Source organism: Chenopodium album, chromosome 13 (assembly GCF_948465745.1).
Source record: "Chenopodium album chromosome 13, dcCheAlbu1.1, whole genome shotgun sequence".
Lineage (NCBI taxonomy): Eukaryota > Viridiplantae > Streptophyta > Magnoliopsida > Caryophyllales > Amaranthaceae > Chenopodium > Chenopodium album.
Window position 1 is genome coordinate 55,200,226 of NC_137846.1, and position 17,978 is coordinate 55,218,203.

General features: G+C 35.1%; 2 protein-coding genes across 2 annotated transcripts; both read right to left on the minus strand.

Annotated features, from left to right (window-relative positions):
• Positions 1-2,614: 2,614 nt before the first annotated feature.
• LOC145575032 (uncharacterized) lies at positions 2,615-10,558 on the minus strand. The gene is made up of 4 exons (XM_081632956.1): positions 10,042-10,558; positions 7,743-8,942; positions 5,838-6,990; positions 2,615-5,424 (listed from the first exon to the last, which is right to left on the minus strand). Exons 2-4 carry the CDS (start codon positions 8,813-8,815, stop codon positions 3,115-3,117), a joined length of 4,536 nt encoding a protein of 1,511 aa, XP_081489082.1. The 5' UTR covers positions 8,816-8,942; positions 10,042-10,558; the 3' UTR covers positions 2,615-3,114.
• Positions 10,559-12,637: 2,079 nt separating this feature from the next.
• Positions 12,638-17,705, minus strand: LOC145577002 (geranylgeranyl transferase type-2 subunit beta 1-like). The gene is made up of 10 exons (XM_081634701.1): positions 17,558-17,705; positions 16,136-16,214; positions 15,895-16,045; positions 15,389-15,505; positions 14,981-15,047; positions 14,737-14,885; positions 13,510-13,643; positions 13,301-13,399; positions 13,109-13,184; positions 12,638-13,000 (listed from the first exon to the last, which is right to left on the minus strand). The coding sequence occupies exons 2-10, from the start codon at positions 16,187-16,189 to the stop codon at positions 12,906-12,908; spliced, it is 942 nt and encodes a 313-aa protein (XP_081490827.1). The 5' UTR covers positions 16,190-16,214; positions 17,558-17,705; the 3' UTR covers positions 12,638-12,905.
• Between the last annotated feature and the right edge of the window lie 273 nt (positions 17,706-17,978).

Below are 17,978 nucleotides of genomic sequence, written 5' to 3' on the forward strand. Positions count from 1 at the left end.
GTTGGAAATTAGGAGAGAGATGACAAATTCATCAAAAAGTGAATAATATTATTAAAAAGTACAACCTATAAATAGAAACAAACACTTAATTTTAATGATCCAAAAAAGAAATAAATGCAAATAATAAAAAGACGGATGGATTACTGAATAAAATAAATACTCGAAGTGTTATACATATATTAATTTTCAGATTGGGTTATGTAGAGTTGGTTTAGTAATGTGATTTTGAGAAAAGTGCATGCTTTGATTTGAGTATTTTGACTCAGGCTGATTTAGGTATTGTATATGCTTTATTAAGTAAATGTCACATTTGTCCTTAAAAAAAAAAAAGTAAATATCACATTTTTTATTTTTTTGGAATCTAGAATAAGAAGAAAAAAGATGTAAAAGGGCGATGTATTGAATTTCGTTGTACAGTATATTCTTTTGGTTCAATATAATTCTATGGTTCACTAGTACTTCAGTAACTTCAGTTTGATTTATTTTCCTGTTTACCAAATTATATGGAGCTAGCAAGTAGCAACAAGCCAACAAGTAAACAAATTCCAAATCATCCTCGTGAACGTGGGACAAGTTAAGGTAGGCTTTATATCAAAGAAAAGTAAGAAAACAAAAGTTGTCATAAGTAGAAAATTGATGCTTTATGTACATGTATGGCAACATCAATAAAGACAAATGCATAAATAGTTCTTGTACTTCACATCAAAATAGATATTTCCTTCAATAATCAAGAAATTAGAGTCTATTCGTGCTAACAGCCTCCTCGTATATACATACAGAGTAGCATGTATATATTTAAAAAGAAAAACGGCAGGGAATGTGGAAGTTATAAAAAAAATAAATAAATAATAATAATAATAATTCTAAAAATTGGAGAATTGAAAGTTATTAAGCTGGAGGTTATAGCCACAAAAATTAAAAATACAAAATAAAAACCAAACTAAAATGCATAAGATTTAAAAATTGGGTTTTTTTAGGGTTGTGGTTAATGGACTTTAAGTCTTAGATTATACTTCCTTCGTTTCTTTATAGTTGCAACACTTCCCTAAAATAAAAATGTCACAATAGTTGCAACACACTATAAAAGAAAGGTTTTTATGGTGAAAATTGTATTATTACCTTTATTTAAAGCTCATGGCTATTTGATAAAACTCCTAACTTCTTAACCCTTTTTTAAGACTATTTTATCATGTGATGTCTACTTTTTCTTAAATACCGTGATAAAGTGTGTGTTGAAAAAAAAAATTATATACGATCTACAAATATATATATATATATATATATATATATATATATATATATATATATATATATATATATATATATATATATATATATATATATTTTAAGGGAAAAAAAAAGGAGCGCATTCAATTAAGAATTCTTGAAATATAGAGTAAACATATATAAAATTGATTCAAGTTCATCAACAAACTTAAAAAGTTGTACAGTTTAAAACTTTTAAAGAGATGTTGAAAATGGAACAAGTTTGTAAAATTGTTATATTAATGGGGTTGTTTGGCAATCGGCGGTTGGTTGTTGGCTGTTGGCTTGTTTGACTAGCTAGAAGTATTAGCTATATGGATTGACTTTTTAAGTTAGTTGTTTAAGCTAACCGTTTACAAAAGTGTTTGGTAAAACTATTAATGGTTATTAGTTGTTTATTAGTGATAATATATTATGAACAAAGAAATGAGTATGTGTAAAGCATCAATATCTTTTCATTTGTCTTATAATTCTCTCAAAATAGATAATTATATGTCCATAGCATAAGTATGAAGTAAATGGTTAGCTTCATATTATAAGTTTATAACAAAATTGAAAGATGCAATTTAGAAATATTCTAAACCAAATACAGACACACACCTAATTCTTATATTTAGTCACTTCAATAGATATGTATGTCTAGGTACATCCAGAGGGCATAGGAATTGAAGGGATGGTTAGTCCCTCCATCTTCCCCCCCCCCCCCTCCCCCACCAGTGGTTGGGGGTTCGATTCTCATCCCCTCCATTCCTGTGATAGGATGGGGATCCCCCTCCCCGTAACTTATCGTAAAAAAAAAAAAAAATAGAAAATAAAAAATATTTGTCTAGGAACATCTTGTTTATATCATTGACATGGTCATGTACTCATACGGAACAAACTATAAGTTACTATGAGTAGCTACTACACTACAAATCTACAAAAATAATTACCCATTTAATTATCATCAAGGAGAGTTTGGTTGCTATGAATTAATTCATTAGATATTTGTTAGTAGTAGATGGGCATATGCTTGAAGATACATTAAATTGGATATATTAGATACTGGTAGATGAAATGGTGATAAACATATTTCTAATAAAACTCTCATTCAAACACTCCTCCTTAATTTTGTTTTAGGACCAAATTAATTGTAGGTATTAATTGATTTTGTTAACAAATAATTTTCCTGTTAAAATTATTTGTGTTAAGATAAGACTGTTAACATAAAAGTAAAAAAAAAACATGTCAATTAATTAATTATTTAATCAAATGATATTATATACGTACAAGGTGCACCCAAGCTATTTTTGCTTATTTTGATGATTAATTCAAATAATGGTTATTGCTCATTTTATTATCAAATGAGCAAAAACAACCTTGGTGCATATGTCACGTTATTTGAACCACAAACAAAACCAAGTTTGGTTGACCGGTGAGGAGTTTTGATTAGGTAGAATCCTCGTCAAAATACAAGCAAGTAGTTGCAATTTGCAAACAAGTGTGAATAACTTCTTTTAGTGTAAACCTTTTTATAAATTATTTTCTAGCTCAACAAGTTGGACATGAATGATTGTGACATACATAGGCCAAGTTCATGAAAGTTTTGCTTCCGAGACTACGAAACCCCAAATTTCATAGAGATGGTCCTTTCAAGTGTTGTCCGTTTAAATAGGCAAAGTTTTCTAGAGGAACCCTGCCTCAACCATGTAGTCTTGTGTCATCTAATGAAGTTTGCTCCTTAACTTCATCTTCAAACATCGAAACATCCAACTCACTATAAATCTTGTGATCTCCAAACTCGATGTTGTCGTATTTCTTGATGAAATTTTCTCCTCGGATTGACCTTGAACATCAAAGCTTCCAAATTCATCTTCGCAACGGCCCTGCTCCAAGCACAGAGAAACTAGCATGCGTGTGTTTGTTGAGGTACATGCCTTCTGATGCTGGGTTATAGCTTCCGAAGCTATGCATCACATTTGATGGCCCAACATTGAAATGTCGCACAGGCAAAATATCAGGATCTTGGACATGAGGAAGAGGTCCCATAAAAGTGGGACTCTGAGAAGACTGAGGTTCCCAACTTTTTACCAATTTACTAACATTGACATTTATGGCAGCCTGAGACCTTGAAAGATCAGCATCCACCCGATTACTGACCATTAAATCCTTGCCCATTAACCGGAGGATTGGAGCTGGACTTGTAGAACCATACTCACCAGATCTTGGAAATGGATCGGCTGCTTCTAAAGAGCTCTCCAGAGATGTAATACTCTGATGTGAAGTTTCTACAGAGTGAGCTAAGTTCACCGACTCTGTCTTATGGAAGCTGCTGGAAGAAAACACTGCACTTCGGTCATCAAGACCAACTGAATGTCCATCTAAGGTAGAATACATATAATTTCCTCTGGGAAAACTCCTCGGCGACGTTGGTCTCCATTGTAGAAGCTGAGATTCCTGAGAAGTCACAGTGCTTTGAGTAGTCTCTTCTTTTTGGGAACAACAGCATTGCTGGATATCGCGATTTAGCATTGGAGGGCCTCTACCTATATCAACCATGCCGTTTTCTGAACTATAAACACAAGTAGCCCTTTCACTTTCAGCAGCAGGAAATCGTGAAGATTCTGTTGAAATCCCTGGTAAAGGTCCAGAGGAACCAAACCACCCTGGATAAATACTATCAGATGCAGAAAGAGAAACACTTAAAGATTCTTGTCCATTGACAGTAACATTATCTGTTCTTCTACCCAAGTTTGAGATAGTGGATGTGGCAGAAAATGGGGACTCTGATAGGTCTCCATCAGCCACATTATCATTAGCCCCTGATGGTTGTACCAAACTGTTACTTAGTGAACTTCTATGTAGATCTTCAGAGCCCATATCACTGAAACTAGGCAAATCTGATCCAGGTGGTCCTGGAATGGGAATTGGATCAACTTCAGGAAAAAGAAATCCATGACCAAAATTGAGAATGTAATCTCCTGTCTTCAGCTCCAATCTCTGAGCATCTGCTATGTTTCCATGAAACATATTGTGCTCATCATTTAAACCAGGTTGAGTTGAATTACTCCTAACTTCAGCCCTGTATAAAGAACCATGAAATTTGTCTGAACATTGGAGTAATTTAGACTGGGATACATCAGCAACTTTTTCAAGCTCAGGATCAAAAGTTGTCCTCAAACTTCTTTCAATTACTCCAATGGCCAAGGTGGAAGATGAAACTGAAGCAATAAACTCCCTATCATTGTGAAGACCTTTCAGAGAGAGACAACTATAATTACCATGTGCACCATAAACAAGATCATCATTACTGTTGGTATCTTTTGATCCATTCTCACCATACTCCGATGCTTGCTTTGGTAGTACCTCGACCATGCCACTTCTGCCAAAAGTCTCGGCAATTCTGGGGTCTTTTGGGTGGTCAATTGCAGCACCAGACTGCTGATTAGTGCCACTAGGCCATGCTTCAGTTTCTCCGTCTCCACTGAAGTCACAAGAGTTTTCAAGGGCTGATCCCATTTTATCAGAATTAGCCTGACATGCACGAACAAACGAGTCATTGGGTGAAAGGGTAGTCTTTGAATTGCATGGTCTCATTCTTTCAGATGAGCCACCACGACAACTATGTAGCAGTCCCCCGGTAGCAGGAAAAGAAACATCAGCCTTTTGCAAAGCATTAGGTTGGATGCCAGCTTCTCTTTCAAGGGGAGGAGCTGGAGCCATAGTTGAGTCTGAAGACTTTGGTGTAGATTCCTTGGTCATTTTCCTATTAAACTGAGCAGATCTCGGCTTCAAAGATACCTGCAACGCATCTCTATTTCCTCGGATTGCACCTCTCAGTGAACGGCCCTCCAGCATCCTTACTCTACAAGAACCCTCACTCCTCTGGTCCACCCCAGAAGGGTAAATAGTACGAGTCCTCGTGTTATTTTGCATTGAGGAGGGAGATCTCTTTGGAAAATTCTTGACAGGTACCCCCCTGGGCTCCACTTCAGTACTACCAACTTGGTCATTTCCAATGAGCGAGTCCTTTGCTGCTTGATGCTCACACCTTGAAAGCTTAATGATGGCTCCAGAATTACCAGGATTGTTATGTTCTTCAGCTTCTAATCCCTTAACAAATGAGGCTGTTTGTTGCTTGTCTACTACTGCATGCATAGCTTCTTCAAGTCCACAGGCCTGTTGATAATTAAAAACATGAGTTTATAATATCAAATACATTTTGATATTAATTTATTAAGAAAAAAACTTTCAAGTTAGGATATAATGAAGAAGAAACCAGAGTCTTGCAGAGCAACATAATAAAAATTATTTAAAAAAAAAAAAAACAAATTAAAAAAGCTAGTATGCCCAAGATAACAAATTTAACAGGAAATTATCAACCATACGCAATAGCCTGATACTCTTTCCTAACATCTTCTGCACCTAAAGATATTTCTTTGTTTTTTTTTTTTTTTTTTTAATTATTTATACCCTTTCTTAACCGAACCCCCCAAGGCATTCATAGCATTATAGTATCAAATGGTGAAGAAAAGAAACGACAACAATCAATTGTGCAACAAGATATAAGGATACAAAAACAAAAGGCATACTTCAGAGGATCGGCCCTTGACTTTCAAGGAGAGAGATCTTTTTCTTTGGCGAGTGACTTTGAGATACTTCAAATGTTTCGCAAGACGCTTTTTCCTATTTGGTGAAATAACTTTGCTTCTCTTGGCCTTTCTTGATTGCTTCTTTGGTCTTGGATCCTCCCTAGCTTTAGAAAATGATGATGTAGACGTATCATTGAGCTTTGAAAGAATCCTTATTTTCCTTCCACTTGAATCAATATAAACAGAACCATCATCAACATTTTGTACAAGATATTTGGATGATACTCCAGGACTAATCTGTTCAGAAGGCACATCAGCCTCTTCCAAGGGGAAATCTACATTGGTGGCCCAGTTAGTACCATTTCTTCTATCCAAATCTTCTAATGTGCAGCAAGGGGCAGTTGCACAGATATCCGTCATTAATCTTATCTTTCTTGGCTTTATTCGAGGCTTCATTAACTTAGAACTCTTCATCCAGATTGGAGGAGATTGTGAAGAAAGACATTGATCAATATGGGCATTCAAAGTGGTATTTGAAGATGATGAGAAATTTTCACATACAGGGCAAATTTTCGAAGAAATTGTTTCAGGAGGGCCGGTACAAGCAGATGTAATATCTTCAGGTGTATTACGTTTACTGCTAACACGTATCTTCACTGCCACTTTAACCTTCTTGCTAGACAGTTGTGAGGCTGAGCTGTTTGTCTTGTTAGCAGCTGAACCTGCAGCTTCTCGTTCATCCGAGACTTCCGACAAGGGGAGATTGCTCGTGGAAACCGACTCCACTTCTGATTGACAATTCGCAGTCGCAATAGTCTTGAATGCCAAACCTCCTTCGCCTCCGATTGGAAATGAATCTGAATCCCTATAGCCTTCAGCAAGATCCCGGTTCCACGAATGATCCAGTTCCAGTATAGTGTCAGATACAATATGATTTTTCAGCATTGGCTGCTTCTCGTCGACATTGCTTTCTTCACTGTGCAAGATTTTCTCAGCTGAGCAATTATTCATGGAAGTATCTCTCAATGGATCCGTAGGCTGAAAAGGAGGCAGTACATCCTTTACACCATGCTTTAGACAAAGCTGCAAATTTTTCTGCGAAAAGGGCCAATTCAAGCTGATATCTCTATTCCGAGCAGAAAAGACAAAGTCTCTGTAGACACAAACCATAACATGCTCCAATTAACCACGGTGAGTGCAAGAAAAGGGGTGAATATTGGACTTTAATGGAAATAATGAAAAGAAGTGCAAAGGGTATATGTATAAAAGAGAATCAAAATTGAAGAAGCAGGCGATGTAGATGGAAAAGAAAGGGAGATGAAAATCTGTTTTTTATGTCATATTTTGCTGGTATTATAGTATTGGGTATTGTTTGTTACATTTTTTTTTTTTTCCTACATAGATTCAAGGGTGAGGTAAGTGTATTTGGAATAATATATATAAGATTAGGAAGTACTAGTGGTTAGGCTATGTATACACCCAAAATGTTTGATATTTTTAAGGAATATGTAATAGTTTACAAAGTTGACTGTACACATAATACTTCTTTGGCACTTGGTAGCCCAGCACCCTTCTTCACTTTCCTAGTATCAAGTTTTTTTCTTTTTTTTTTTTGGTGAACAGTATCAAGTTTTCTTTAAAGGGAGAGTAAGGAGTGGAGGAACAGGGCAAAGCACACTCACTCATGCTTGAAATAAGCAAGAAGACTTAATCAGTTTTCACTACAACCAATAATAGAAGAGTGGAAATTATAATTCAGCATCTGCAGAACAACGAGCACTCATTTAAGTAAATAGAGACATCAAGGGGAAATCATATGGTGTAAAAATAGAATAGAAGTTCAGTTTCTTGGTATTATCCAGCCCTTCAGTGAAAGATAAATAAAAAAATGTACAAGATCCTCACCGTATGGAGAATTCAGAAGCATAGTCACAATTTTCCCCCTCAACTCCTCCCGTTGTTGCAATTAAACTTCCTCTATCTAACTTATCTGACTTCTCCACTTGCTGGCTTGACGACTCAAGCTCATCTTCAGAAATCATGACACGGGCACTAGACTCAGACGTCGACACGCATGCAGGATGAATTTTCTCGGGAAAGATCTTAGCCAGATCAACCGAGCTCACTATACAATCATTTTCTTTGTCAACATCGTGCGCAATTCTTGGCCTCTTCACCACTTTTTCAGAAAATTTAGCAGCATCTTGTTCCCTTTTCAGACCTCTTGCTTTAATATTCAGATCATATGTATCATCTTTATCCTGAATTACTTCTTCGGATGTTTCTCTAGCTTTATCTCTATTAGCAAAACAATCTCCTTTCTCAGGTTCGCTTCTAAAGAGACTAAAATGCAGATTCCTAGCAGCAGATTCTGCTCCTGCATCAATATCACTTAGTTCTGCATGTTCTTTCTTCAAATTTTCAAGTTTAGTTTTAAGAGACTCTACCATCCTGTGGAGGGAGCTCCTCTCTACCGCTGTCTTTGGCAGTGGCTCCTTAGCATCATCAGACTCTGATGAGACGGTCCTTGTAATATTAAAATTGGCAGCATCATTGATGTCCATTTCATTTCCTAAACTCCCAAGTTTACAGATCATTTCCGTAATTTGGGATTTAGTATTTCTTGCAAGAGTTTTATTAAATTGTAACTTCACAGCCTCCAAATCCCTTTCAGATGCTTTGAGGACTCCGTTAGGCAATTGCATCTGTACATCCATATCAGAAAAGGTCTTTTCCGGCACTTCTTGTTCTGGAGTAGATGCTTGTTCAGCTTCTGCTGCTTGGTTGCAAACATGGTCTTCCAAAAGCAAAGGAGAATCACTTCTGGGAGAAATTTTGGTTTGCTCTTGCTTTCCACCACTCAGCCCAGCAAGTGCACTCAAGTAGTGTCCCCTAGCAGAGTCTAAGTAGTGCTTCCTAGACCAAATAGCCTCTTCAAATTGTTTGGTGGGAATTTGTGCAGTTTCTGTCACCTTCATTGCCAATTTATAATTTCAAGGCCCTGGCATAGACCAGATCTGATCTACTGATATCTTCAAGTTCTGGCTCAGGCTTATTTCCATATATACCACATCTTCTAGAATTTCTCAGCTCGGCCAAAGCTCCCTGCAGTGCCACATATAAATCAATGTGGTCAACAGAGAAAATCGATATGCCAATTATGAAGTCACTGGGATCAAAGTAAATTATAGAATCAGCGACCAAGTCTATTGTAAGCAAATCCCCCAGCCTAAGAATAATGATGATATATGGAAGAGCAAGATTAGTTAAAAAAAGTAAAAAAAATTTCCATGCATACTTTTCACTGTCAAATACTGCTTACAGCATACCCTTTATGATGCTGATGATGATACTTCAATGAAAATAGGTAAAACAAAAGTAATCAGGAATGCTTTTCTAGGCAAACATCTGAAACATCAAAGAATCAACCAAGAAGAATAGAGGAAAATATTAATGGCTAAACCAGTTATGTTCTATCACTCGCATTAGCAAACATGGGCATGTCCAAAATGTCAGATTGGAAGTAACTTCAGCAATGACATAGCAGATTACACTCAGCTAATGCACTTGAAGGGTCATAAGCAAGCCTCCAACACTTGTGAAACAAAGAGTGTGAACAGCATAGCTCCACAAATACTAAGTTATTAAGGAATCAAACTACAATTGCTGCAACAAATAGCTTACATTATGACAAGCTTCAACATTAATTCTCACTCCCTAAACTATCATCAGACCATCTGAGCTTAAAATTTCTCACAACAATCCATCCTACAGACATCGAAAGCAGCTCAAACGTACACGGAATTTAAAACCTTAGAATCACAATGACAACATTTCATGAAACTCAAAGCATACACTAGCACGCTACATTCAACCAATGAAACTCAAAGCATACACTAGCACGCTACATTCAACCAATGAAGCTCAAAGCATACACTAACACAGTAACACGCTACATTCAACCAATGAAACTGAAAGCGTCGATTCATGAGAAAGTAGATTAGGTTCAATTTTTTATCAATTCGAAGAAATTAAAAAGCGAAATTCAAAGGCGATTGCATTAATCATCAAACCACAAATCTTTTAGCAGAACAAATTCAAAGTAAGGTGAGCAAACTTGCACCATTGGAGTAATAACTAAAAATCTGATACACATATAAATTAAAAATATGCATACAAATAGAAGAATAATCAATTGACAAACCTGAATGAACAGTAGCAATAAGATCAATCCACAATAAACCCTAGAATGATCAGAAATAGCGAAATCATCAAATAATCGAAGCAAAGAAGAAGACGATCATATCAAAATCGATGCTACTTGAAAGTGGGGAAATCGATCAAATCCCTAGAAGAAGAAAAGATGGAAACAAACATCGAAAAGAAGAACATAACCCTAAAATTAGCTGAAACAGTAGGAAAATGGATAATGATATCAGAAAAGGTTGAGCTGAAATTGAAGATTGAATTGAATTTGGGGGAAATTGAAATTGAGAAGGGGAAATTTGAAAGAGAAAAGAGGGAAATCGAGGAAGAAAGGGGAAGATTGAGAAGAAGGAAGAGTGTGTCAGTGAAGTAAAAATGGAGGAAAAAATAAAAATAAAAATAAAAAAGAGGAGAGACAAGACAGGTCAGCTGGAGAGACACGCACTAGAAATTGAAAATTTTTAAAGTGAATACAAACCGTTCAAATTTCACCATTTTCTTCATTCTTCTTCTCTAGCCCCCTATTCCCTATTCCTACTAGACTATGCCTATATTATTGTATAATTAATTAATAAATTCTAATTTTGTTGTACTACTGTAATAATTTGTGATTAATTGTTTCCACAAAAATTATTGATTTATTAAATACAGAGTAGGATTAATAAAAGGCATATCTCTTTATTTATCATACTAATGTATTTATTGAATTCATAATACGGAGTAATAGTCTTTAATTTTTATCGATTACAAAGTAGTTATCAGTTGGTTATATATATATTCTTCTTTTTTTCTGGGAAGGAGATGGTGTTAAGTCGAGTGTTAAATATTTGTTGTTAGGTGGTTGAGATATCTTATTTCACTAACTAATTGGTTTAGATTTTTAAGTAAAAATATTCTAAAGGTAACATGAAAAGTAGTTTACTTAACCTGTTAATTGTTACAATAAAGACGGTTGGATAGATACTATGTGTAATAATACTATTGAAGTAAATAGTGAATTAGTGACGCTTTCCTAAATTCTATATTTGGTTAACATTGCAAGTCATTATAACAAAAGCAAAACCTCAGATTTTCGATTAAAATATAGGTTGGTTTTGTCTACTCGATAACTCGTGTAATTTCTCCAAAAGCTAAAGGTTAATACTCATTGTAACTTTGTTGAACAATAATTCTTGAAATGCAACAATACTTAAATAAGATCATTTGATTGTCTCAAATTGGCCACCACCTCTAGATGTGCTAGTCGTTACTAAGAGATATAAAAACAAAGAGTCATATAGATACTCTCAAACCTCTTAATTTTATCACATTACCAAATTAGTGAATTAGGATGATAGGTGTTACTCTTGAGTCAATTTTTAAGGGGTAATTAACTCATAATGTTGATGAATGATTTATTATATCATGCTAAATTACTAGGAGCCTAGGATAACCTTATATATATATATATATTTGTAAAATAAATTTCTAAAATTATTATTATTATTATTCACCAAACAAGTTGAGATTAGACCAGATCAGATCGGCAAAAATAAGATAAACTAAGGGCCTGTTCACTCCAGCTTAATTTTAGTTCAGTTTAGCTTAAATAAGTTCAGTTCCTAATTTTCATTCTCTCATAAAATAAACATTTCAGGTATATTCAATTCAGTTCAATTCAACTCCAATCAGTTTAATTTAGATCAATTCAGTTCAGCTCAACTCATTTCAGCTCAATAGATGTGAATAGGCTTTAAATAAACCTCTGCTTATGCATATCAACTTAAAGACTTAAAGCTACTCCAAAAGCATGACATAAGTTGCATTATTTGTTTAACAAATCTATAACTGCCATCTCAATTCATTATTCATAACCCCCTGCAAATTTTGCAAGCAACGTGCCACTTAATTGGAATCCACACGTTTCACAGCTTTGTTATATGATGTTGCTACTCATTCGATTGACACCTCCTACCATTTGCACGTTATAGAAAATGAATAAAAGAACCTTTGAAAATTGAAAAACAAACCATTTTAAAGTGTTACTCTTACTCACTAAATCCACAAACTATAGATTAAACATGAGTTCACAAGCCAAGATTATAGAAGATCAAGATAGATCAAACCAAAAGCAGGAGAAACAGCGTCAAAGAAATGGTGATGATGTTGCTAACACTAAGTTGGTTCAACCGCAGTCGTGTGACGGTCATGGTTTACGATCAGACGGGGGAAAGCATAGCAATCAAGAATTGGTAGACTGTAATGAGTACGAGGATGGTTCAGGGGATGTGACCGGAAAATGTTATGGGATGACCCAGCAAGCTCATCATTTTAGATGTGTAGGTAGCGATAAGAGTCCTGCATGATAGGCCTACATACTCCCTTTGTCTAGAATTAATAGTCATCTGTTAATGTGGTTGTGTAACTAAATCCGAACGGATATTATAGAAGAATTTTAATATGGAAAAGGGCAGAGGGTTACGTTTTTTTTTTTTTTTTGGCTGTAAGCTTTTCTTATGGTATTGTACAACGATTAATAATACAAAGTACTCTGTATAACATAAAAGTTTCTTCAATTTATCCTTGCTAATTGTGGCTATATAGAGAAGAAAGAGTTAGATCAAAGCATGCTGTTAGCAACTTAGCACAATCGCTGTGAACTTCTCATCACATCATAGTCAAACCTTAGCGAAAGCCAATTGATAAAAGGTTTAACTATGATAAAACAACAATATAGTTCATCACAATTTGTTATCTTCTCTAATTTCATCAATTTTACAGGCTATTATTCTCTCAGTATACAGAAAGAAAACTCGACGTGCAAGTCTAGTCTACTCACAGATCCAATCAGACATAGCTCCAACATATCAAAGGATGATTTTGTTATGAGCCAATTAGAATCTTATTCACCACATCAACCGGTAATGCATAGGCAGGATCTACGGCTTTCACTCCAGGATACTCAAGAAGTGATAGACCTACCATTGCCAACATGAAAAAATAAATCACCCTGAACACTAAAAAACATTAATGGCGAAAACCAGTTTTGAAGAGAAAAGAATGATGGCATTAAACTAGCATGTTACCTGCAACTCCGAAGTAAGTGTGGAAAACATCCACAGCATCATCTGGCCTATCTGAGATACCTCCTTTCTCTAAATCCTGGATGATAATTAGATATGAGAATGGAGGTCATGAGCAAGCAACTGAAAACAAAACTGCAAAAAGCCAAAAACTGATTCTTTAATAAGTGCAAAATCTAGAAGTGAAATGAATACCTGGCAGTCTAAGATAAATTTAACAAGCTTTTCTTTGTCAATCCAGTGAACTCTGTCGATCATAATCAAACTAGACAGTACCCACCATGAGTAGCAGACCTGAAAGCAGGACAATACCAGAGCATTCAGAAGCATTTGTTTGAGGATCTTATGAGGGCGGGCCAATTTTTAATTTTGTAAAAAAATTTATAAGGAAATGAATATCTCACATCTGGAAGCTTCTCTGGTCGACCATTTAGACCTCCTGACTTCACTTGGCGCTCACACAACCACCAACCAAGAAGGTCCTTGTCAACATGATGCAGAGCGCCCGTTATAGCAAGAGCACCAACACAGCAAAAAACTGCAGTGATATAAACCAATAAAATTTGACTCTCACCAAAAAAAGTGTAAAAGAGAGTAAAAAAAAAACAAAGAAACCAAGAGCTTATAAAAAGTAACCAAAATTATTACAGCTCAAAGAGTATGCATCTGTGAGAATGGTAATACTGCAAAAGTCAATCTATTGAAACTCTCTATAAAGCAAAAGAGGATCATACCATATCAACCATAATATTATTCCATAGCTTAGTCACACGACTTACATCATCTTGATTTGTACAGCGAATAATCAGTATATTGAAAACTAAAACATAAATCTCCCAAGCAGTGTGCTTTCGACTTCCTCCAAAGTCCAAAGCAGTTGCAGTTAGTATGATGCTTTACAAGTGGGATTACGTTATACAGTATTCTGTAGATCAGAAGATTTGAGATATTGATAAGTCAACAATTTTAATTTTAGTTATATCCTGTGTCCTAACCCCAACCTAATACAGTTATACTGAAACCATCCTAGACAAATTTCTGATAAAGAATATACAAAACCAGACAGCAGCGTTATCAGCTATTCAACCACCATCTTATTCCCACTAAGGTAGCATTTGGAAGGTCCATATGTATGAAATCTTACCCTTACTAGCTAGAGACTATTGAAAAGTTATTCTCAACAAACAAAAAAATAAAAAACCACAGAAAACCTATTGGTATTAATTTTGGGTACAAAATACCTATTTTGTAAAGTATACCGCAAATTGAAGAGTTCCAAATGTCCCTTGATCTTAAAAAATTGGTCACTTGAGACGGAGCCCCTTTACTCTTTGATCGATTCATGGAAGGGGAAGATCGAGGTGAATGGAGAAAAAAAAAGGACAAAGCTATAGGACTATAGTAATGCATAGATTCCTCAGACCAAAACTCTGACCTAGCACTTACCAGTGATAGTTTAAAGGACAGCAACTAGTATACTAATGTAGAATCCATGAAAATTGTTGAGGGCATGTACATATATACGATAGAGTGAATAGACATAATGAATGACAGAAACCAACTTCATCTATATAAGCAACATCAAGAGTGTCATATACCCTATAAATCACTATTAAAGTGCACCAACATACTTTGTCCTGCATGTGATTCCCCACCAGGCGTGCATCCAAATCCCCCATCTAGGTTTTTGCACCTTACAATGTAGTTCACAGCCTTCTCCACATCAATTTTGTCCAATTGATGTAGCAATGACAGACAACAGATTGCAATATATGAAAATCTATAGATATGGAAAAACCTGAGTAAGCTTCTCTCTGTTTAAACTTTAAAGACAAAAGGCATGTAAAAGGACAAGAGAGAGAATCGCAAACATACCTGCTATCCACTTCTCCCCAGATGTCTCCTGAAAATGATCCATCCTCATTCTGCAACTGCACAATATCTGAGTTGCAAGGTTAAGGTCCCATGAACAAACCGGAGTGTCCTTGCTGTGTGATTGAGTTACTTGAAAAAAGAAAAGAAGCTGTTTATCCCAATAATATTATCAAGATCATGGTAAATTAGCAAAACTCAATGAGTGCATACAGTATTTAACTACAGCGCTGGGTAAAGGTCACAACTTACAGCAGGCAATTTCTTGTCTCCTCAAGATTTAAACAATAAATTTCAGCAAAATATCATTTAATATATAGTATGATATCTTAACCATACATAATATAAATGAACACAAAATCGGAAATAGTTTTAGAATAACTTGAAACTTCACCACGTCATAAAGGATACAATTTGTCACCTTAGCAACGTCAAGAATATGTATCTTATCAAACAGAGCTAGAACTTGAACAGCACTGAGAGTATAAAGAATATGTGGATCATGTCCGATATTACCACCGAATCCACCTGCACAGGCCAGTCATTGTAAGCATATGACATATTACTCAAGCATTTATGGGAACAGGATAAAAATCTAGGAGCATGATAGCTACATACAGTGAAGATGTGGTTTTAGTAGATGTAGGAAGCTTTGTGTTTCTTGCTAAGAGGCTGGCGTTCCACAATCTTTTTCATATCATTTCTAAATTAGGCAGTTTAATTGAAGAATTTCAACCAACAATTTTCCACAGAAAAAAAGTAAGAATGTAATGGAGAATTTCAACCAACATTTTTCCATAGATAAGACTAAGAGTAAGAATGTATTTCATATTTTCATATAAGAATAAGAAAATCAAGAATTCAACCCAAAAAAAAATTAATGGAAATTTGAATTACTATCAATAATAAACACAAACCAGACTCATGTTGACACTGCATCACCCATGAAATAACTTCATCTTGATCCACGACTTGAAGCTTTCCCAAAAGATCCAGAGTTGTTAGTCCCCAGTAAGCACCATTCATCCTAAGGTGCTCCATGACCACCGATTCAAATCCGTCCTTTTTCTAGTTACACAATTAGCAAAATATTTACACACCAATAATCACAGACCCCAAGAAATTAAACAGGAAATTAAAAGACCAGATAGAGCACACCTTCTCAACAGATATGACATATTGGACATGCTTCTCAGCGGCCAACTCCACCATTATGGCTGTAAGCCACTTCTTTTACCTTTCAAAACCAAGACAACAATGAGACAAAGTATACAAAAAAAAACCTTCTTTTTTATTATTTTTATTTTATACCATCATTATCCTTAATTGCCCCCTATTTCTCCAAAATTCTAACTAAGCAACAATATGAATTTGAGGGAATAGTAATCAACTACTCTGGATAAATAAAGCTTTTTTTGTAATTTTGTAAGGCACTTAATGGTTGGACAGAAAACATTTTTAATGAAAAATGATTTTCCTGCATGGAAAATATTATATCAAAGAAAAATATAACTACAAACTAGTTCACCATTGTTTGGTTCCTTGCAATATCATAGAAAAGGAAGTTGGAAATGGAAGGGAGAGGGTGGATAGGAGCCTGGGAGGAGAGATCAAGGAAGATAAAGAGTAGGGAGGAAATTATGGTTTCCCTTCTTTACACAGAGGAAACTTTTTCAACCTGAAATAAAAATAATTTCCCTGAAAAATGTTTTACGCAACCAACCACTCTCTAGTCAGTAGTCACCCCATTTGGATAAATTACCTTTGATCCTCTCCCATTTAAAGGATTTATCGTGGGATCAATGAATTACGAACCCTAGATCATTCAGCAAACAATAATGGAAATAATAGCAACCTAAATTGCATCAAACTTAAATATAGCTTCCACTCACTGCCAAAGAGAATGTCAAACTCATTTAACTATATGCTAGTACTGCTACCAATAGACAAGATTGATTAGTATAATACTATAATGTAGCTAAAATTAAATGGGTGAGAGATGTGATTAAGGCAAGAGCTGCTAGCTTTGCTACTTCTACAAATCAACAGTTTAAATACAAGTACTTTACTATTTCCCAGATGTAAACGTTTCTGTTCGATAATCTCTCCATCTATTCATCTACTCAACTTCACTCCATTAAATACATTCCCACCATTATCAAAAATTGCAATGAGAGCCATGCCTGTCCCTGAGCAAGAGGCGCAGCCGCAGTGGAATAGGGACAAATGGTCCATTTCCATAGTTTCATCCTAACATTGAAGTTTTAAAAACAAAACACTAGCAACCAAATCTGACTCAATTATCAAATTAAGCACAAAAATTCAGTATCATCATAAAGTGCACATAGAAAAATTCAATCAACAAAATCACTAGTTATATTCATTCTGTCATAACTTGAATGACTATTAACCAATTTTTCAATAATTAGCATTAGAAGAACCCTAGATTGATTATACTTACAATTAAATTAACGATAAACCCTAAATTGTGAAAAGAATATTCGATGATTAACAAAAAATAAAGATAAATTCTCGTCAAAAAAAAAAAATAAAAAAAAACAAAAAATAAAGATAAATCACCTCAAAGCCGCTTCAATGAAGGAGAAAAAGCTCAGAAGCCGCTTCAATGGAGAACTGAGAAACCGCTTCAATAGGAGAAGATCAATGAACGACATATAATGTCAATTGTCAACAGTAAAGAACTCCAAGGTTGTCTGTTTTAATAGGAGTTAATTGGAGGGGAAAGGGGCGTAAGAAGTAATATACGAGGTCACGTGCTTTGCACACTCGTGGTCTAACCTCAGAAAAAATAGAGTTAACTCTGAAAAGTAGCATGTCTTGGATAAAAAAAAAAAATTATAATGTGGTGTGAAGTTACAAAAAAGAAATTTAAAAGGTTGTTTTAAATAAATTGGACACTTTAAAAGGTTGTTTCCAACAAATTTTTCTTTGTTTTTTTTTTTCTAAGTGTGGCACTTATCAAATACAGTCAATTGATACA